This window comes from Ricinus communis, chromosome 3 (genome assembly GCF_019578655.1).
Source record: "Ricinus communis isolate WT05 ecotype wild-type chromosome 3, ASM1957865v1, whole genome shotgun sequence".
Taxonomy (NCBI): domain Eukaryota; kingdom Viridiplantae; phylum Streptophyta; class Magnoliopsida; order Malpighiales; family Euphorbiaceae; genus Ricinus; species Ricinus communis.
The window spans coordinates 27,405,234-27,427,224 of NC_063258.1; the positions used below are offsets into that span (position 1 = coordinate 27,405,234).

At 34.0% G+C, this 21,991-nt stretch overlaps 2 protein-coding genes across 5 annotated transcripts; one reads left to right on the forward strand and one right to left on the reverse strand.

Annotated features, from left to right (window-relative positions):
• Window positions 1-1,054: 1,054 nt before the first annotated feature.
• Window positions 1,055-4,330, reverse strand: LOC8268320 (probable lactoylglutathione lyase, chloroplastic). Its single transcript, XM_002514208.3, has 9 exons — window positions 4,022-4,330; window positions 3,432-3,651; window positions 3,212-3,336; window positions 2,997-3,061; window positions 2,587-2,799; window positions 2,407-2,454; window positions 1,825-1,932; window positions 1,496-1,636; window positions 1,055-1,302 (listed from the first exon to the last, which is right to left on the reverse strand). Exons 1-9 carry the CDS (start codon window positions 4,188-4,190, stop codon window positions 1,261-1,263), a joined length of 1,131 nt encoding a protein of 376 aa, XP_002514254.3. The 5' UTR covers window positions 4,191-4,330; the 3' UTR covers window positions 1,055-1,260.
• A 7,096-nt stretch (window positions 4,331-11,426) lies between these two features.
• Window positions 11,427-19,164, forward strand: LOC8268319 (protein phosphatase 2C and cyclic nucleotide-binding/kinase domain-containing protein). 4 transcript variants are annotated; one of them, XM_048371784.1, is made up of 16 exons: window positions 11,437-11,740; window positions 11,985-13,134; window positions 13,730-13,861; window positions 13,978-14,208; window positions 14,336-14,461; window positions 14,924-14,986; window positions 15,075-15,157; window positions 15,515-15,746; window positions 15,812-16,140; window positions 16,291-16,378; window positions 16,936-17,002; window positions 17,245-17,522; window positions 17,632-17,697; window positions 17,861-17,982; window positions 18,111-18,267; window positions 18,371-19,164. In XM_048371784.1, exons 2-16 carry the CDS (start codon window positions 12,082-12,084, stop codon window positions 18,614-18,616), a joined length of 3,273 nt encoding a protein of 1,090 aa, XP_048227741.1. In that variant the 5' UTR covers window positions 11,437-11,740; window positions 11,985-12,081; the 3' UTR covers window positions 18,617-19,164. The 4 variants fall into 4 exon arrangements, with proteins under 4 accessions (XP_048227743.1, XP_048227741.1, XP_025012229.2 ...); XM_025156461.2 differs by having other exon boundaries at window positions 12,009-13,134; XM_048371785.1 differs by having other exon boundaries at window positions 11,438-11,740; window positions 15,824-16,140.
• Window positions 19,165-21,991: the final 2,827 nt, after the last annotated feature.

The window sequence follows — 21,991 nt, forward strand, 5'->3', positions numbered from 1 at the left end:
TTTAAGGTGAAAGAATATGAAAATAAATGTTATTTTTTAATTTTTATTTAAATAATTATATTTTTAATTTTTAAAAAATAAAAAATCTAAAAATAGCAATAAAAATAGATTAAAAATATATTTAAGTCAATTGATTATTTAAATAAATTAAATAAGCACTTTAATTTATAAAATTAATTTAAAATATTATATTAAATATTTTTAACAGATTCAAATATTTAATTAAATATACATAATAATTTAAGATTAAAAAAATCTTAAACATTAAATTTATAATTTTTATTTTTTTTAATTCAGCTTCACTAGTTTAAAGCATGTTCGTCATATTTTGCAGCGTATAACCTGAGTTTATCAGTCTAATCAGTTGTTCTTGCAATAAAATAATCTGTATTTTACTGACAGCACAAGTTAGTTTTGTTTTTGCTCTCTGGCAACCAGATTACTGATTGGCCTAATTAGGTTTCTTATCAGGTAATATCTACAGCCAATTTGGGGAATTTTTTTAATAAGAAAAGAAAAGAGCAATTATTACTGTAAAAAGTTCAGATTTGAATTCTTAAAGAATTTTCAACACTTCCAAGAAAAGGTCTCCAACGGCACCGCACAGATGTATAACGTAAAATAATAAGAAGGGCAGCTAGCCGTCCACAGAGAACACATAATCTCAGACAGAATCCCTCTGTACAGCTATCATTGCCTACTAAATTAATAGAAATAAATAAGGAAAGACAAACTATCCAATGTGCTCAAGCATGTACAGTACAGTAGAATAAATAATAAATAATCAATGATCCATTCCTGGAAGTCTGATTAAATACAAATGCGACATCTGTAGGAGTGAAAATAGAACAATTACAATCACATCTATCCGATGCATTTCATTTTGAAAATTTTCCATAATACTTCTTGAGAAACATGAACTTGCTTCTTGTTGCAACATTTTAAGTATGCCTATAGTGCTGCTTCAGAACAGGCTGCTCAAACATGATTCTTTTTTTTTTTCTTTTAATTTTTTGCAAGAATATTTCTCAACAAAGAAATGGGAGAAGGATAATTCAACAAATATATTAACATCTCTTCATTGCTGCAAATCTCCCGCCTAGATGTTTATTGATATGGTCATTGTGAAAAGAGTATAATTTTATCTACAAAATGGGATTTCAAATCGTAATCTCACAGGTGATAAATTTCCACAACCATTTTGGCCCAAGCTTCTAAATCTACAACTGGATGTTTTACTATTGATGATCCTCTAAAAGCTCACTCCAATTCCTTGAGAAAATCAATATTGTCTACGAAAACCTGCAAAAAGGAGAAAAGGAAGCTATAAGGCTAAATGAAGAATACCAAAGTCAGAAGTTGCTCATATCCTCCATGTAATGAAACAAAATGAACAGCCAAACTAATGGACACAAGACTGTTTCATATTAGAAGACTTGCAAGTTGCAGAATGTTTCATATTAGAAGACTGTTTCAGAAAATCTTGAAAGCGTACCGACTTCCAACCATCAGGATCTAAGCATGCAGTTATCTTAGTGTTGATGCCAGGTAATGGTCCTGGTTCCCGAGTAATCTTTCCACCAAACAATTTGATTCCTTCTGCAGTTTTATAGACATCGTCCGTGCCTATTGCAATCTGTGATAAAAAAGAAATAAGATCCCAAATGGAAAGAATTGATATCTATTATTTTTCAGATACAGGAACAATTAGCTTATTAAGAAATTTGCAAATGAGAAAGAGAATGGTGAATACACAATGTTTAGCATTATGAGAACCCCAGTATAAGCGAAAATATTCCACACTGATAAGGCAAAAGTTACTACCTGAGCATAAGCATTTCCTTTGTCATATTCAGTGACTCCATAGTTGTATGTCAACTCTAACACAGCATTTTTATCTTCAGGACCATAACCCATCATTGCTATTGTATACTAATAACAAGAAAGAAAGAAACATGTCAGTTTGCACCACAATACAGCTTTCAAGCAAGAGTTACAGAGGTTAAGCAAAGTAGTTGTTATCAATCATCAAAAGGCACTTCTAAAATCTCTATTCTAATTAGGACATTTTCTTCTATCAATTCTGATCGTCCTAATCACAATCAATTCAAGCGCTAAAAATCCATTTAGTTATGAAATACTTGAATAATACAAAATATTTATATAAAGAACAGCAAAGTCACTTTCCATTATATAAGCTACAATTCTTGGATATATAGGTTAAGCAAAGTAGTTATTATCTTCCCTCAGTCTTAAGAAAAACAAGCTTCCAGAGGAAGCATAAAAGAAAGTAGACCTACTAATCTAGTCTAGAGATTAAGTCTAATAGACTCGTCTATCACAAAATATGCCTATGATATATGAGTGTTCTGTAATAGAAAAATTTTGTGAGAGAAGCAAAATTACCTTATATTCTGGATTATCGCGTTTGCGAAGAAGCTCCATGCCAAAAGCCTAACTCCCAAAGCAGGACATAATTTTAGTACCATATATGTGATAATTAAAATAACCAAATTAAACAATACTACCCATACTATAGCAGTTATAGGTCAATAATTGCTTGGTCCAATCCACAAAAACTCTCACCTTCTCATAAAAATTGATAGAACGATCAAGATCACCAACACGAAGCATGACTTGACAAAGGGGCTCAGGTGTTGGTCCCCTTTCTAAAAGTTCAAACTTATAACCGTCCGGATCTTCAATAAACGCAATCACTGTCTTGCCACCTTTAACAGGCGCAGGATCTCTAGTTACTTTGCCACCCTTAGCCTTTATGAGCTCCACAGTCTTGGCAACCTGATAAAAAATATAAGTCTAATGAATTCCCAATTTATGTTTATTACAAGCTGAAGTTCAGCAAATGGTCTAAGATACATAACTTAAGTGCAGAAACAGTTACATGGATAAGGAAATCGAGACCAGGTGAAACCTATAGTACATTAGAAAAAACCCTAAAAAAAGGAAAATAGAAAACTTCAGTTATAGGAACTTACATCCTCAACTGCAATTCCAAAATGTCCAAATGCAGTTCCAATATCATACTTGTCAACTCCATAATCTGGCAGGCATTAGACAACCCAATACAAATATTAGTTCAGAGGTGGAGAACTGGAAATGATAAAAATTATGAAACAAAGAACATAATACTAGGATGTTCATTGCATAAGGTTGGTAAAAATGAGAAATAGTATTATAGTCTATATCTTACTGTAAGTGAGTTCTATGACAAAATGGGAATCTTCTGGTCCATATCCAAGAAAGGCATTTGTATATCTCTCCTCTGGTATATCACGTTTCCTCAGAAGCTTCATTCCCAAGCACTCAGTGTAAAATCTGCAGTCAACAAACGTTTATGTTTAACTAAGTTCATTGCCAGAATTGATGAAATCACAAAGCGTAAAAACTCATTTAAGTTCAAGATAAGATACTTTATGGTCCTGTCCAAATCTCCAACACGATAAACAACATGCAGCATTCTTCGTTTGTCGCTTTTGGCCCATTCTAGAGCACTCTCTTGGGAAGCAAACGTGCTTGCTTGTGCCATATTTCCAGTTGCAGCCACCCCAAGGCCACTACTACTAGTACTAATTTCTCCTCTCCAAGGTTTAGAAGTAGCTTTCAAGCCAAAGAAGTGTGATTGTGGAACAGCTGCAACATGTTTAAAGAAAATATAATGCTCGAGGAGTCATAATATTGAAAATCTACAAACAATAATAATGTATATTCAGTTCTAAAACAAAATAAATTATTAGATACGCAATAACTTCTTCAATACTCATCTTCAAGTAATCTAATTACATAACATTTTAATACAATTCCACACATACAAAATTAACAAGTGCATTGCAGTCGGGATAAATTCATTAGACTAAAATAAATAAACGAAGACATGACATTGTAACTCGCTAAGAAAAATGATACTTTAACCCAAATCTACAAAAGGTAAAGAATTAAATAAGATATATGAAAATACATGAATGAATAAATAAATAAAAGAGAAGAGAAGAGAAGAGATTACCGCTGCCTAGATAAGTGAATCTGCGAGAAGAAGAGCTACAAGGAAACACAGAAACAGAAGAAGAAGAAGAAGAAGAAGAAGAAGACGAGAGAGGACCAGTGCTATTACAGAGTCTAAACGAGGAGAGAGAAGGCCGAATTGAGGATGCCATAGGTATTATCCTTACCATTTAACACATATAAAATCTCTCTCTTCTGTATCTGCGCTCTCAGTGTCGCATAGATAGAGAGAGAGGCCAAAAATAAGTTTTTCTTTTTTCTTTTTAGGTGATAAGTTTGTACAGACTAGAGAGAGAGAGAGAGAGAGAGAGAGAGAGAGAGAGAGGGGCGTGAGATTTTGGTTTTGTGTACTGAGCGATGAGAATAATATTTGTGAATATTGGAATAAAGTTTTTGGAAAGCAAATAATATATTGTATGCTTTTGTGCCAATGTGTGGAATGTAGAGAGGGTTTTTTTTATACAATATAAAAATTAATCTAGTGAGTGATATCTCTCAATAGCAAATACTATTATTATTTGGTAGATTTTAAGTGAAAAAATAATTTTTTTATTTCTTTAAAAAATTTATAAAGATATATTTTATAATTAAATATTTTTACTTAGAGTACTTTAAATTCTTTTTATGATTTATTATTTATTTAATAATAAAACTATTTTATAAATAATTTATTATTTTATTCTTAATAAGATTAAATATATATATTAATTTCATTTACAAATTCAATATAATTAAATTATATACTAAATTACTTAATAAGTGTATATTAAAAATGAGTACTATATTAGTATTAAATCATAAAAAATTTGAAATTTTAATTTTTAAGATTATAAATGTATAAAAATAAAATATTTTTTATCACAAAAAAAAAACTAAAATCTTTTAAATATAAGAATATTGAATACCATTTTTTATATTTTACTTTATTTATTTATCAATTGGTGAGTGTAGTTATGGCCGTACGATTGGACGAGGATCACCAGTCCTCCATCTGTCTCCAATCCACCCTCCATTTTTAGACTCCGGTGAGTGGGCCCTGTGCTTCTGATATGAGCTTTTTCATATCTGGAACGGCAACCAAATTTCACCTCTCCGCCTCATCTATTTTGGGCTTCTAAATGCCACTCCGTTGCTAATGAAAAAGGCAATTTTAGGAGAACAAAGTCATTCTCGTCCTTTGGACAGCCCATTAGGGGGACAATAAATAAATAAATGTGCAATAGGCCAATGTATCTGACAGATCTTTTGATGAGTCAGTGGTTCGGCTTGGCCCGATTGAAACATCTTCACTTTTTTAAGGAAAAGCATAAATATTTTAATAAAAATATAGAAACACATTATAAAATAAAATTATTAAGACAATATTTACATTCATAGTTGAGTCATAATTCTCAATTTGTGAATAATTTTGATTGTATAAATATCATTAATATCTTAATCAAGAAATTCAATCACTTATTAATTTATTTATAGATATAATAAATAAATATTTTCTTAGATTCGTTGTGAAGAATAAAATTGAGGTAGGTGTAATTGCTTTTTCTTGTCTTTTTCTTTTTCTTACATAACATCTTTCCGTCTTAATTAAAACAAAATATTATGTGATTGCCAATCTCCATTCATGTAGAAATCAACAAAATAAAATAGTTGCACGCCAAAAATCGTATAGACAAACAAATGCTATGGCACTGTTAATTTTCTCTGATTAATGAAAAGTATATTTGATATATGAATTCTCATATTATAATATTTGATGATTGAGTATTTATTTACATGAGGTGCAATGATAGCCTAATCTATATTGGTTGCCTTGTAAACTCTATCCAACGTCCCTTTCTGTTTAGGGAAGGTCGAAGTGACCACTCCCTGTCACAGGGATGGTTGCGCCCTTTCCCTCGCTGTTGATGAGTAGCCCCGCATGTGCTTTTCCGCAGCGGTCTCGAGGCTTTCTTTCCTGCTTTCTTTAGTTTACTACTTTCGTAGAGATTGATCGAACCCATCTTGCAAAAAATGGTTTGGTGACTATTTTTATTGAGGGCTTTTGTAAAGATATCGACCAGCTGATCTTGGCTTCTGACGAATGGTGTTTCAACTTTCTTTGATTGTACTTTCTCTCTGATGAAGTGGCAGTCCACTTCAATGTGTTTGGTACGTTCATGAAGATAAAGGAAAGGGCAAGCGAGTATGTTTTGAAAATTTGCACACATCACAGCAACTAGAATTTAATTTATAACAAAATAATTTATTCAAGATAGAATCAGAAGGATGCCCGAACCGCCAATGCAACAACATGCCTTGATTGACAGTGGGAGAGGCTGTGAGGCATTGGCTGGTTGGGTTGTTAAGGTAATACAGTTCTTTTTCTAGTCGCCCTTCACCAATCGTCTTCCCTGTTACTCGATCCTGAAATTGCATTGTAAATGGTGAGAAAATAATATTGCAATTTAAATCACGAGTTAACTTAGCAAGAGGCAATAAATTTGATTTAAAGTCAGGTAATAGTAATATATTATGTACTTGTTTATTAAGTAGCGTGGCAGTGCCTTTGACCGTAAATAGTGGCCTTATTTCCATTGGCGACCATCACATGTTGGGAATCATCAATGGGTGCAAGATTTTGCAGATTCATTGGATTCCATGACATGTGATCGGTGGCTCCAGAATCAATAATCCAGTGATTTTGTCTTTGACACATGTTAGCAATATTTAGGGAAGAATGTGATACTGAACCTGACCCGTAGGACTGCTGCTGGACCAATGCTTGAATTTGGGACAACAATTGTGTGAGGTGCATGGTAGGAACTATCGGGTCGGATGGCTGGGTCGGATCAGTTGGAGCGGATCCGGGTCGGCTGGGTCGGGTCGAGTCAGTTGAGCTGGAGCCGGGTCGGGTCGATACATGATTTTTGAACCCAGAATAAAAACCCTCTCTTTCTCTTCCATCCTTGTTATTAGGGTTTTCCTTCTCTTCTCTTCTTGCCGCTCCTCCAAACCGAATCCCTCTGTCCCGTTTAGCTCCTCCTCTCTCCCAGCCACAATTCGGCCTAAGCTAGGGGTGGAGATGCCAGCAAGCGTCACGATGGTGACCCTATTTCTTTCAGTGGTCACATTGTTCGACGCTGCTTGGGTCTCCCTTTGGCCAGCCAGAATCGTGTGTCGGGAGACGACAAGTCGAGCAGGCGCGGTTCTCGGCAGCTTCGAGTGAGGAAGGGATGTTCATAAGGCTTCTACAAGTCTCTTCTTGTTGGACGTTCGCTATTACCGCGTCAATCTTCGGAAGCTCTGTCGACAGGAGGATCTGTGACCTCAAGCTCTTGTAGCTTGGTTCCAGTCTTCCTAGGTACATGTAAACTAGATCCTGTTCTGATCTCATCTGAATCTCTTGTGGGTCAGTCGCAGGGGGAAGGTAGTTATGAAGTTCTTCCCATCGGGTTAAGACTTCATTGGCATATTCCGAACCATTCTTTGTCCTTTGTGTGATCTGTGCGAGTTCTTGCTTGAGATTAAATATATTTGCAAAGTTTTGTTGGTGTCCATATAGCCCTTTCATTTTTGTCCATACTGTCTGTGATGATTCTAACAGCATGCATAGCCTGGAAATTTGGGGCTCCATTGTGTTGGTTAGCATAGACATGACCATGTGGTCTGTTGTCTGCCATTCTTCTAATTTTTCTGCTTCTTCTTCTGTCGAGCTTCTGGCCTTTCTGGTTTGGGTTTGGGTTTAGTCCCTATAATGAACCCTAGTTTCCTCCTGCCACTAAGCCCGATGTAGACAGATTTAGACCACTCGAAGTAATTTTGATTACCTCTCAAAATTACACTGGTTAATCTGTTATCATTTTGAGACATGATGAATTTCCAAAAGGAAATCTAAAAAGAATTGTGGGGTTGGTTTTTGTTTGCTTTGATTGATACTTCACAGGTTTGAATCCTGTTCTGATACCATGTTAATTTTTTGTTATCAATGAAGAGTATATTTGATATATGAATTATCATATTACAATATTTGATGATTGAGTATTTATTTACATGAGGTGCAACGGTAGCCTAATCTATACTGGTTGCCTTGTAAATTCTGTCCAACGTCCCTTTCTGTTTAGGGAAGGTCGAAGTGACCACTCCCTGTCACAGGAATAGTTACTCCCTTTTCCTGTTGCCTGTGATGAGTAGCCCTGCACAGGCTTTTCTGCCTGTGCAGTGTCTGAGGCTTCATTTCCTGTTTTCTTTAGTTTACTGTCTTCAACAGGCACCAATTTCGTTAACTTGATTTAAATCTTACTAATAATTTTCTTAAATTAATCTAATTTATTTAGACGGATTCAGAACGCCTTTTTTTTTGTCCCTGTGAGTTTCTCATCAAAACTTAATTCAATGTGAAATATATAAATTCAACTAATAGAGCCTGGGCAATAAATTTAGTCTCCTGTATGCATTTTAAACATGTGCAATCACCTATTGTATTGACTTTCTTTGAGGAATGCTAGAATACTAATTTATTTTCTTACCTGTCAACAGGGTTGGATGAGTTTCGTTAAATTTGGCAGGCATATGTAACTTAGGGACGGTCAAGAAATTAAAAACTAATTTAGTTTACCTTCAAATTTTGTTGATAAAGGTGTTGAACGCATTCTTTTATGTCCGTGCGAAACAAAAGAAAAAAGAACGTAAGAGTATAGATTCAATTGGAGTTTTAGAATTCTGCTAGCTGTGCTGTCGGACAAATGAAATGGTCGCGCATCAACCTTGGCCCCAAAATGACAAAAAATGATTCAAGAGTCCAACCCAGTTGCCTGCCTGCCTTTTATTGTGCAAGGAAACCCAGTGCTCGCTTTGCTTCTCACAAGTCACAACAGAGGAGCTTGCTCCTGCTGCTGCTGCCCTAATGAGTTACAAAAAAAGAAAAAAAAAAAAAAGACATTTATTATGGATTCCGAATGGCTACGGATAAGGAGAAAGAATGAGGTGCATAAGCATTACATTAACACTATCCATCCAAATATTTTCACTTTTTGGGATTATTAGTTGAAAAGCTCAGTCTAATCATATCGTGGAGGGACTCGTAGCTCCCAACCAGCTTTAGCCCTGATGAGACTTGAGATGATGTGTTATTCCTCCCGGCGTAATCCAATTAACCCATGTTACAGGGAAATGAAAGGGACACTTTATAAATATGGATACAGATATAAATTTAAGTTTTGTCATCCAGTCCACGTGATTCCTCCAGCTTGTTTCCAGATTACTCGATCTCATATATATATCTAAGCAGCTGCCTAAAATTTATGCTCGTTCTTTTCTACTATTATCCTTCTCCTTTTTTTCTTCTTTTTCCATTTGTTAAGAACTGAGAGCTCTGAATACAATGTCATCTTTTATTTGTCTTGGTAAAGGGGATGGAAGGTCCATCTTGAGGTCCAAAACGTGAACGAAAACATTCGACGGTGAAGGTGAGTGTCTCGTGTGTGCTGTGCAGTAAAGTAGGGAGGTTAGTTGATAATGGTGCGGGCTTTAATCTAAATAAAGTTTGATTGATGTGACTTGTTATTTGCTCTATCTGCTCCGCCCAAAAAAGGGTAGGTGACCAAATGGAGAAAGATAAACCCATTTCTTTGTATTATTATTATTATTTTAATGTTTGGCATGCTTCTGCTCTTTGTTTTTTTTTTTTTTTTTCCTTATGTTTGGCATGCTTCTTTCAATGCTTCTTTTTTTTGGCTTTTGGCAAATGTACAAAAGAAAAAGAGAAAGCATTTCCTTGACTTCTAAATAATAGTTAATTGTGTGGCAAGATATACCAATCTCATTTGATTATTCAACTATTTTCTTTTCTTTTTTCTCAACAAAATTGCGGATTCGATTTTCTTAAGTCAAGATATATAATTTTTGAAATGATTATAAAATTTTAAGCTAGCTTTATGTATGTATTGATAAATTCATAGTTTCAAATAAGTTTAAATTTATAATTTATAATTTAAAATAAAAATCAATTAAGTTGCTAATCATTTGAGAAAAAAAATAAAAGGATAATTAGATAAGTCTGTATGCATAATGCATATTATTAAAAATTACCAATCAAATAATATGTATTCCATGAATCAACAATTAATACCATGTAACGTAACGTGATCAGAGATATTCAGGTAAAATTGTCATATATAAATAATACAACAGAACAAATATCTCAGCCATAACATAAAACTATTTATTCAAAATATAATAATTAATATAATAAAATATATGCATATAAAATATAATTCGAGCTATTTCTGTTAATCGTAATAATTATAATTACTATAACGACATAATTCGATATGTATTCTTAGCATAGATATAAAAGGATGTACGAGAGAAAAACACAAAATTAATTCGATGAATGACTAGCTTAATGGTAAATGATCTTTGATCATTAGTCACTTTTTGCATAAAAAAATTAAAAGCACATTAACAAATTATAATAGAACATATATGATATTTCATTAATCACTCTTCAGAATTACTAATAATAAAATATAAGATAAAAGACTATTTTACTCTTAAAATATAGAAATGCTAACTTTGATATATATTACTAAAATAATAAATAATTAATACATGCATTACTTTTTAAATAATTTAGCAGATATTAATCATCATATGTCAAAATATACACATATATATATATATATATATAAAAGCGTATATAACCATGTATGTAAAAACTACCTTTGAACTCAAAAATGCAAACTACCCCAATAATTTGCAAAATCTAAGGGAGACGGACTTGTTAGTAGCAATTACTTGGAGGAATGAAATTCAATAAACTTCATGATAGACAAACAATCAAATTTAACAAGATAAATGGTTTTATATAATTAATCCAAAAGAAGTATGTAAGTGATCAACTGAAGGGACCATTAAAGAAAAGAAGTGGTGCGATAATGAGTGAACATGGGTGGCGCTCTCAAATCTCTTCACTCTTTTCTTCTTTTATTTATAGATTATCTCCCTGTGGTTGGCTGTGTGCATTGAAGGCGGTTGCAGCTCATAAACAAAGGCACAAACTTGAATTGAATACACATTCCATTTACAAACTAGACTACTGTCAGTAACCACACACACACACACAGGACTACATGCTACTGTGAAATAATGGACCACCTTCTTCTTCGTCCATGTTCCCAAATAATTTATACAAATAGTACGTTGTCCCTTTGAATTTTTAAAATAATTATTTATTCCAATAAATCGTTTAAAGTTTATTGATAGAATTCTTTGGAAAGAGTTTTACTTGAAACACAAAAAGGAAGTCAAATATAAGCCACAAAAATTAAAATAAAATGTGGTTTGTATTATAAGATTATATAAAAAAGAGAAAAAGCTGAGGACAAACGAACCTGACGGTCCACACATACACTGATACGTCACCTTTCCAACACGTACATTAGCCTAATCCATTCACTTCCACTTTGACGTCGACCTCTCCTCCGCTCTATCTTACGCTCTGCACCCAACCCAACCAAGCAACCAAACCAACCCCGAAATTGACAATGCCTTGTGCAAATTACGCACTCAGCTCTAATTTGCTTCTCTTCTGCTAGAGTACACATCTTAAAACAAGTACTATTGATGATGATGACGACGACGACGAGTCTTCCACTTCCTCTAAATGTCCTTGCAACTCCGTTCTCTGATTGTTTATTGTTTTATAAGTTTTGATTTCTTTTTCCTTTCCAGATATTAGTTAGTAAGTCAGTTTATACCTTGCTCTAATTTGTTTTAAATTTATACTAGTTATTATTTATTTCATTGCATTTCTTCTTTATTAATTATTATTATTATAACAGTATATCCTTGTTCTGTATTCTTCTTTATTATTGATTTTCTCTTATAGCTACTGTAACGGTCTTTCTCCACCAGATCTTAGCTAACAACAATCATTCTATAATCAATGCAGTTTGCTGATTTTGAATTTATTTCCTTTTCTGTTTTGTTTTGATGCAAACACCGGACAGAAAACTGAATTTTAAGATTTGAAAAACAACAAAGACAATCAAAGCATTCCATGAATTACTGTTGACTAGTAAAATGGGATGCGTCTATTCCAGAGCTTGCATCGGAGAGGTCTGTGTACCAAGAGATCCAAGAATCAAGCAACAAAATCAGGTTCAAACAATTACACAAAATGCTACTGAATTACCCGTATTCTCACCAGCAACAACTTCGCCAGAATCTGAAACACGAGACCAGATCAATCAAATAAGCTTAAACCGAGACCCTGAACTAGGTATCACTAGACTTTCTAGGGTTTCATCGCAATATCTACCTCCAGATGGATCAAGAACCGTTAAAGTTCCATCTGCTAACTATGAATTGCGTTACTCATATCTCTCACAACGAGGTTACTATCCTGATGCCCTTGATAAAGCTAATCAAGACAGTTTTTGTATTCACACGCCGTTTGGTACAAGCCAAGATGATCATTTCTTTGGAGTTTTTGATGGTCATGGAGAATTTGGGGCCCAGTGCTCACAATTCGTGAAGCGAAAATTGTGTGAGAACTTGTTAAGAAACAGCAAGTTCAATTTAGATGCCGTTGAGGCTCATCATTCGGCTTTTTTGGCTACCAATTGTCAGTTACATGCAGATAGTTTGGATGATAGTATGAGTGGAACAACAGCGATAACGGTGTTAGTTAGAGGAAGGACTATTTATGTAGCGAATTCTGGTGATTCTAGAGCTGTTATAGCTGAGAAGAAAGGTAATAGTAATGAGATTACAGCTATTGATTTATCGATTGATCAAACTCCATTTAGAGATGATGAGTTAGAGAGAGTGAAGATGTGCGGTGCTAGAGTGCTTACTTTGGATCAAATTGAGGGTTTAAAGAATCCTGATGTGCAATGTTGGGGAACTGAAGAAGGTGATGATGATGGTGATCCTCCGAGATTGTGGGTCCCAAATGGGATGTATCCTGGAACTGCCTTTACTAGGAGTATTGGTGATTCAATTGCTGAGACAATTGGTGTTGTTGCTAATCCTGAAATTGTTGTTTTTGAGCTAACACCCAATCACCCTTTCTTTGTGCTTGCTAGTGATGGGGTTTTTGAGTTCATATCAAGCCAAACCGTGATTGAGATGGTAAGGTATCTTATCTTTTTTCTCTCTTTTATTGACTAGCTTACCCGATCTGCATTTTTTTTTAATCAGCACAGGTAGTCGCTCTTAATTGACTTTTGATAATGATTTTCAAAACCAAGGATTTAGAAAGGCACTAGTATTTGATATTGAAGGTGATATTAGAGTATGTTGTTAGTAATTATTGGGACAAGACTAACAATGAATCTTGTAATCCTAGTAGTCGCTGATACTTAATATTGAAAATTAATAATCTTATGTTTGGATTGGTTAGGATTTCAAATGAAAGGATTTATTGCTTAAAATATTAAAATGAGGTTTGCGATGCATAAAAGAGTGCTACCCAGTAGATTGAATTCATGAATGTGGATGCATACTTGTTTGGAATTTGATATACTCGGTTATTCTTTTTCATCTTAATGATGCAAGGTTTGTTTAGTAGATTTTATGGTCAATTGTTATACATCTCTAATTTGAAGCAATTGGGGTTTTTTATAATGCACTTCTCATGCTTTTCTATTCCTTTGCTTTTCTTTCATGCCCTATCTATTTCGAAGGAGTTAATATCAGGTTCCATATTTTACTCCTACATTCCCAGGTTGCAAAATATAAAGATCCACGTGATGCTTGTGCTGCAATTGTAGCCGAAGCTTATAGACTTTGGCTACAATATGAAACTCGTACTGATGACATCACTGTGATTGTTGTGCACGTTGACGGATTAACTGATGTTAGTGGACTTCTTGCTTAAATTCATAACTTCTTGGTATTCTTCACCTGATTCATTTTCCTCACTGTTCTTCTTCTTCTTCTTCTTCTTCTTCTTCTCCTCTCTCTCTCTCTCAGAGTGCTGTTGGTCAATTAACAAATCAAGGTGCTGTCTTGCGACCCCCTATTCCTCAAGTTGTAGAGCTGACAGGGTCAGAATCTCCTTCAACTTTTGGCTGGAGCTCTAGGAACCATCGTGTAAGGCATGATATATCTCGGGCACGGCTTCGTGCCATTGAGAGTTCACTAGAGAATGGAAAAGTTTGGGTTCCTCCATCTCCAGCTCGTAGGAAAACTTGGGAAGAAGAAGTTAATATTCTTTGCATATCTTTTGCGTTTTCATTTTTCATAAACTTTAGCACATATAAGTGGTGCAGTTCGCTTCCAAGTTTTTGGAGCTTTCATGGGTTGTGATTTTATGTTCATATGCCTACAGGCACACATTGAGAGGGCATTGCATGACCACTTTCTTTTCAGAAAGCTGACTGATTCTCAGTGCCATGTTTTGTTGGACTGCATGCAGAGAGTTGAAGTCCAGGCAGGAGAAATTGTAGTTAAGCAGGTTGTGTTCATTCTCTGTTATTCTTTTTTAGCATTTTGGATTGCGTAGTTTTATAGCATTCTTTAAAAGGCCAAGGGTTGTAATGACACTGATCAAAGGCAAGCAACAGGTAGAGAAAAATATATGGCCTATCATCAAGTCTATTGGACTAAAGATGCACGAGTAAGAACTGACATATGTAAACTAAAAGAACCTCACTGCTTGGGTGATGTTCAGAAATTTATTTATGAACCACTTTATTAGTCAAATTGCTGATTCGAAACTCTGGATTCAAATGGAAAGCTGATCTCAAACATTGTGGTATTTGCAGTCCATGCATGGAGTAGAGAATTGCTGTTTAACGCTGATATTGTGTTCGCAGGGCTGAATTAAACTTTACAAGATATTTAATTATATTAATTGTGATTATGGGTGGAGTTTTATAGTCAAGTCTAGAACTCTAATGATACTTTGTTTTGGCAGGGTGGTGAAGGCGATTGCTTTTATGTTGTTGGTAGTGGAGAGTTTGAGGTCTTTGCTACCCAGGTTTGTTTCTCTGTTGATTGCATTATCAGAAGTCGTCATTCTTTTGTGAGGACTGCAGATAGGTTGTTGAACAATTATCTGATGGCAGGAAGAGAAAAATGGAGAGGTGCCAAAAGTTTTGCAGCGTTATACAGCAGAAAAGTTATCATCCTTTGGAGAGCTGGCACTAATGTGGGTTATGTTCCTACTTATGTATAATAAATTGTTGCAGAACAGTCTTGGTATTAGTTTCCACAACTTGAAAAAAGAGTGTTCCTCATTTGAAGTTGAAATACAAACTGAACAGAACACGTTGAGAAGTTACTTATCCTGGTTAGCATTTGGATCATGTAAACCTGGACAAGTCGCCACAAACATTCCATGAGCAAAAATTCCTCCCTTCTCATTTATGCCTCATGCCTGACTGGAGTGGCTTGTTCAAGTTCCGAAAGCTTTCCCCTTGCATGTTCAAATTCATTTTTACTTTTTTGCTTCATTTGTGACTTTATTTGCATTCGGTTAATGATTTTCTTTGTTATGGAAATGTAGGTATAATAAGCCACTCCAGGCCTCTGTTCGGGCCGTGACTAGTGGAACACTGTGGGCCTTAAAGAGAGAAGATTTTCGTGGAATTCTGATGTCAGAATTCTCTAATTTGTCATCCCTGAAGTTGCTCCGTACTGTGGATCTTCTTTCCAGATTGACAATCTTGCAGCTGAGTCACATTGCAGATTCCCTTTCTGAAGTTTCCTTCTCAGATGGGCAGACAATATTTGATGGGGTAAAACTTACTCCCCAGAAAAGTATGTTTCTGTTAATCCTGATTGCATTTTAATATTTCTTCAGCATGATTTGCAGAATGAGGGGCCTTCAGCATTATACATCATTCAGAGGGGAAAAGTGAGACTCACTTTTGATGCAGAAGTATTAAGTAGTCAAAATGTTGGAAGTTTGAAGTCAGACAATAAAAAAGAAGATGATAATCTATCTAGTGTTGAAAAGCTCTCCTTGGAAAAGATAGAGGGAAGCTATTTTGGTGAATGGGCACTTCTTGGTGAATACCTTGGTCCACTAACTGCAGTTGCTGTGGGTGATTGCACGTGTTCCATCTTAACAAAGGAAAAATTTGATTCGGTTGTTGGCCCTTTAACAAAACTTTCTCAAGATGGTGAAAAGTATGTTATAATCTCAATTATGAAATCCGTTATGTGTATTAATGATGCTGAGGGTTATTTGTGGCTTTTCATTTGAATTTGTAAGATCGTTTTATTCCTTTAGATCAAATTGACTTCACTTCCCTGATATTATTGATCAATGTCATTTAGGTCAAGGGGCTCTTCTTCAGATTTTGCCAAGGAATCCATTGAAAGTACTGATACTTCAGCTCCTCTTAAAGTTCGTTTCACTGATATGGTAAGGGTGCTCTGCAGGGGTAAGCAAATGGTTGGGTCTGTTCAAAACCAAACTGAACTAATGAAAATCAAACTACCAAATTCCCTATAAATGAAACTGAATTGGACCACTGAACCGAACAGAATTCGATTCAGTTTGGTCAGTTCTTCAGTTTGAGGTTTCAGTTTTTTAAATTAAATATTAATATTTCTGTATAATTTAAAGTACTTATTCAGATAATTGGCTCATATTTACATAGTTGAATGAAAATATTTTATTTTATTCCTGATTTTATTATATTAATATAATATTCCTTAAAATTTTAAACTTTGAAACATATTGAAAGTATTTCTCATAAACATTTGCTCAAATTGAATCAAATTCATTTTTGGTTTATAAATTGAGCCGAATTAACAGACTGATTTAGTAAAATAACCAAACTGAACCATATATCTTTTTCGGTTCTGGTTCATTTTTTCCCACCACTAGTGCTTTGTCCTGTCTGCAGTTATGTTGCCTGGATGTTATGCTTAAGAGAGGGTTATTTCTTTTATGATCTGACAGTGTTTTCTGTGTAGGAGTGGAAGACTTGCTTGTATACCACTGATTGCAGTGAGATTGGAATTGTCTTCTTGAAGGACTCAGGTTGGTTCCCATGTTATGAATATAATCTCTTACTTCTGATACTGCATTATTTTGTTTATAATGCAAGCCAGCTCTTTTATTGGTTGGCTTAAAAACATGGCATACAAGTTCGGGGGATATTTTATTATTCATGAACTTATACTGTTATATATACTTGCATGGGAATGAACTGCTTAATATCAGATGTCATCCAGTCATACCAGTACTGATGAAACTTCTTTCTGGATTTGCTTGGCTGCCAGAAAATTTGCTTAGCTTGAAAAGATTTTTGAAGCAGAAGATCAAGAGGCTGGGAAAGGAAGCCCAAGTTTTGAAAGAGAAGAATCTAATGAAGAGTCTGAATCCTTCAGCTTGTGTTCCGCAGGTTCTGTGTACTTGTGCGGATAGAACACATGCGGGCATATTGTTGAATGCATGCTTGTCTTGTCCTTTGGCTTCAATACTTCATGCAGCACTCGATGAATCATCTGCACGGTTTTGTGCTGCCTCTGTTGTCATTGCCTTGGAAGATTTACACAAGGTATGTTGCCTGGAAGCCTCTTCTTTTTCTCCCTTCTTCAATCCCTCGATTTGCTACAATTTAAAATTACTACAGTTTTATCCCGTACCTCTTTTAATTTGATTTTCAGAATGGTGTTCTCTACAGAGGTGTGTCTCCTGATGTCTTAATGTTGGATCAAACAGGACGTTTACAGGTTGGTTCTTTTATATGTTCTGCGCTTATCCTGTTTGCACATCTAAATAAAGGTCATTACTCATGATGCTATAGAAGGATGTAATTTATTCTTCTTTACTCATGGAGGGTTAATTGCATGAACTTATGCTCAGTCCATTCTTTTTTATTCTTCTATACTGTAGCTAGTGGACTTCAGGTTTGGAAAAAAGTTGTCTGGTGATAGAACATTCACAATTTGTGGAATGGCAGATTCTTTGGCTCCAGAGATAATCCAAGGAAAAGGGCATGGTTTTCCTGCTGACTGGTATAGTTTGTCATGTTCAATGCTTAGTTTAGCATGTTAGAAGTACCTGTAATTGTTTGATGAAACCTGTACTTTTTCCTTTACAAAATCATGGCAACATCGAAATTATATTTCTTCGTTCCGTGCAGGTGGGCATTGGGAGTCTTGATCTACTTCATGCTGCAAAATGAAATGCCATTTGGATCATGGAGAGAAAGTGAGCTTGATACCTATGGAAAGATTGCGAAAGGGCGGATAAGCCTTTATCCTACATTGAGCCCTGAAGCTGCAGATCTCATCACAAAGGTTTGATTGTAGTTATTTAGTCTAATATTTTTTTCTTACATTGATAAACTTTTCTTCCTATAAAATATAATAATACAACACAAATTGTTTATTTCTTATTCAGTTACTTGAAGTTGATGAAAATGCAAGACTTGGAAGCCTGGGTTCTGATTCTGTCAAAAGCCACCCATGGTTTTATGGTGTTGACTGGAAAGGAATCAGAGATGGTAGTTTCCCTGTTCCTCGTGATGTAGCATTTCGTCTTACCCAACATTTGGAAAGTCATCATGAGGACTATACTGTTCCTATAGCTTCCCCACCTGGAGAAGAAGATGATCTCAACGTTCCTGAGTGGCTAGACGACTGGTAGAAGAATGACCTATCTGGGATTTAACTCGTTCTCTGCTTTTTACAGGTGGAGTCGTCTTCTCCCTAGGAAGACGACTTCTGTCCTGTACGGACACAACTGGGGCCTAGGACTCAAAATCTTTTGATAAATGAGGAGCAAGCTGCAGGTCCCAATTTGGACGGAATCTTATATATTCTTTTGTCATAAGTACATGATAGCAACGGCGGATTATCTCATATGGGTAGTTGCACTAACCAATTCAACAGAGAGGTCAGCTAAAGAGATATATTTCTTCAATTGAATCCTTCTTTGCTGTATTTTTACACTTCTGTAAATAAGTTTATATATACATATATGTAAATGAGTGAGGACTTCTTTTCTTCTGGAAATGGAAACACCACATTCTTCGTATTGCCGTCGTAGTAGTTTGTTTGATTGGTTCAGCCAAATGGCTTTGTAATTTCTTTTCCTCCATTAACATTCTTGGTAAAGGAGATACGCAGCATCTATTTTACTTGTTTCGGAACTGCTGTTGAGAACCTCAATGAATTTCTCTTGTTTTCTTGATATGCTTTATATGGCGAATTACTATCATAGCTATTGCTTTTTTTTATTTATAAATTTGTTAAAATCTAATATCAAATATCTAGAAGAGCAGATCATCTGCAAGTAGTTTTAGGAAAAAGCACTGATATCATAACTAAAGGTCTCTATCAACTTTTGAGAGTCTATTTCTTAGTCATTCTATTGTTTTTCTCTTTATCGGGGGCAATTGTTATAGATAAATTATAATTAATTTATCACAGGCTGATATTCAATTTCTAAAAATTTAATAAATGTGAGTTAGTTCATACCGTTTAACCAAGTGGAAATTTTGTTGATTTTCATTCCCTTTTGGTTTTGGTTAAACCTACTGATAAACCTGAGGGCCCATTCAGACACGTAAGTTAATAAGCCTTGTGTGCTATTTTAGGACAAAAAGTGTTTATGAGAACTGAACTCAGTTTTCAAAAATTCACTGATCCACCAATAACAGATTCAAGTTTGAAATGATAATAATCATATTACTTGGTACCTTTCAGATAAATTCATGAGCTAGTGGCAACAAAAGTATTCAATATGAAGTCAATTAAATCATTGTGTAAATTCCAATTCTAGCCCCCCAAAAGAAAAATTCTTAAGGTTTATATGTATTTTTAGTTGGGAGTTGGATTTTGTCTGAGCTTATCATATTCGGACCAAACCAGAAAAACAATATGTCCAAATTTAGATATTTGCAAATCTAATGAATGAACAAACCACATAATCTAATACTCGTAGGATTAAAGTTCATTAATTGTAATTTTCTTTCTTCAATACTATTGCAGTCGCCCAATAGCAATGAAAAAGTTTTATGAATTGACGTCCACTAAAACATTATGTAACCTTATTTAACATGCATGCCCTAGCTAAGAATATCTCATGACGTCAAAAACATTGGAAGGGTCTTAATTGCTTATCTTATATGGAACTTTATTACTTTGATGACATTTCCATATCAAATATTTTCCTGCTACAAAAGCTAATTTAGATTTTCTTCAAAAAGAAAAGAAAAAAGCTAATTAGATACTATAAAATTAATGTCCACTGCCGAACTTTGAACAAACACTAATGAACCCTTAACGTTTCTATTTTAGAATATGAAAACCCCTAATATGAAAAAGTTGGTTCCTTGAGAAAATCTCTTCCACTTTGTATTCAATCATTCAATTATCACTTTGGCCCCTTTAAGACTTCCAGCTGGATCGCCCTTGTGCATTACAAAGAAAAAGGGTATTTAGCGACACTCAAAGTTTTCGTTTAGTGACACTTTTTGCCCTTGCCATCAATTTACCAATGCAAGGCAAAAGCGTCTCCAATTGCGTTGTTATATTCATTTGTGCATCTGAATAAGTAAATAGCTTTCATGTTCATTTTCATCCCTTACTTTTTCCAAAAGAAACACAAATATTTCATTAATAAAAATTATTAAATATATCTTGGCATAAAAAATAAAAATAAAAATAAAAAAAATATTAAGAAATACAAATAAAGAATCATATTTATAATAATCATCAATCGTGTTTACGGAGTAATAAATTGTAATTATGAGTAAAGAATGCTCCACTCAATGGTACTGAGTCACAAAATCGACTTTATAGATTTTTTTTGATAAAATTAATTATTTAAATGTCAGATTCAATTTCTTTCTTTTTTTATCACTCTTATAAAAATAGAACTCAATATTCTATAAATAGAATGACCATAAAATTCTTATAGAATGAATACTAAAAACTCCCACAATGAAGACTATAAAATTCATAAAAAAATATTAATATTTATTTATTAATATTGATTAATAAAAAAAGCCACTACTGTTTTAAAAATGACTGGCAGTGAATAAAAAGATAAAATCTTGATAAAGAATAAAAGTAAAAAGGAAGAAAAAAAAAGAGATGGGTTAGCGTCTAACTCTTTGTTTTATTCATAATATATATCGATGAGTGTAAATAAATAAATAAATAAATCTATTAAAATAAAGTTTTTAATTTGGATCTTTTTACATCATCTGCAATCAAAAGAAAATATAATATATATATAAATAACAACTTTTTTTCAATAATAAAATTTAAACTCTAATATCTACTTATAAAAAACCAATAAATCTAAACATGCGGATAACCATATAATAGTTAGTAGGAAAGTGAAATACGTTTCAGAAGCAACTAGTTGCCCTAAACTAAAAATAATAGTTGCATCAGCATCAGCATCACCCTGCATTTCAAATATGATTTTCTCATGAATATATTTAATTCAGGAGACTCAATTATGGCGTCAATGCCCCATAAAACAATAAAAAAGGCACTCGCTCCAGCGATTTTATATAAGGGATTTGGTTATTAAATACTTAAATTATTGAAATTAACACAACCTTCAACCCCACACCTATTATCATTAATTAATTACAATATGTAATGCAATAATAACACTAGACGTTTACCAATATGACAAGTCCTGCATTCTCATTTTTCAAATTCATTAATTGACAACTGTTTTTTCTTTTCTTTTCTCTCACTTATATTAAATGTTTTATATTTAGCAAATCGAAAAATATATAGTTTAAATTTTATAACTATAAATTTCTTATCTAATTATTGGACCCATATATTTATTTGAAGGGGCAAATAAAATAGCACAGTTATTCTAGAAAATGTAATATATATATATATATATATATATTATATAATGAAAAATGTACTTTTTTGTAGGGACTAAAATAAAAAGTAAAAAAGAAAATATAAGGAGTTAAAAGGAGTTTTAAAAACCTAAGAGGGCTCTGGCCATCCCTGGCGCCATTGTCCATCAATCAATCTCTTG

Coding starts and splice junctions, on each gene's coding strand:
- LOC8268319 (XM_048371784.1), top strand. CDS start 12,082: ATGGGATGCGTCTATTCCAGAGCTTGCATCGGAGAGGTCTGTGTACCA. Junction 15,158..15,514: donor TTTGGAGAGCTGGCACTAAT/GTGGGTTATGTT, acceptor ATGGAAATGTAG/GTATAATAAGCCACTCCAGG. Junction 16,379..16,935: donor AAGTTCGTTTCACTGATATG/GTAAGGGTGCTC, acceptor TTTTCTGTGTAG/GAGTGGAAGACTTGCTTGTA.
- LOC8268320 (XM_002514208.3), bottom strand. CDS start 4,190: ATGGTAAGGATAATACCTATGGCATCCTCAATTCGGCCTTCTCTCTCC. Junction 3,337..3,431: donor GATTTGGACAGGACCATAAA/GTATCTTATCTT, acceptor TGTTGACTGCAG/ATTTTACACTGAGTGCTTGG. Junction 1,303..1,495: donor ATCCTGATGGTTGGAAGTCG/GTACGCTTTCAA, acceptor TCCTTTTTGCAG/GTTTTCGTAGACAATATTGA.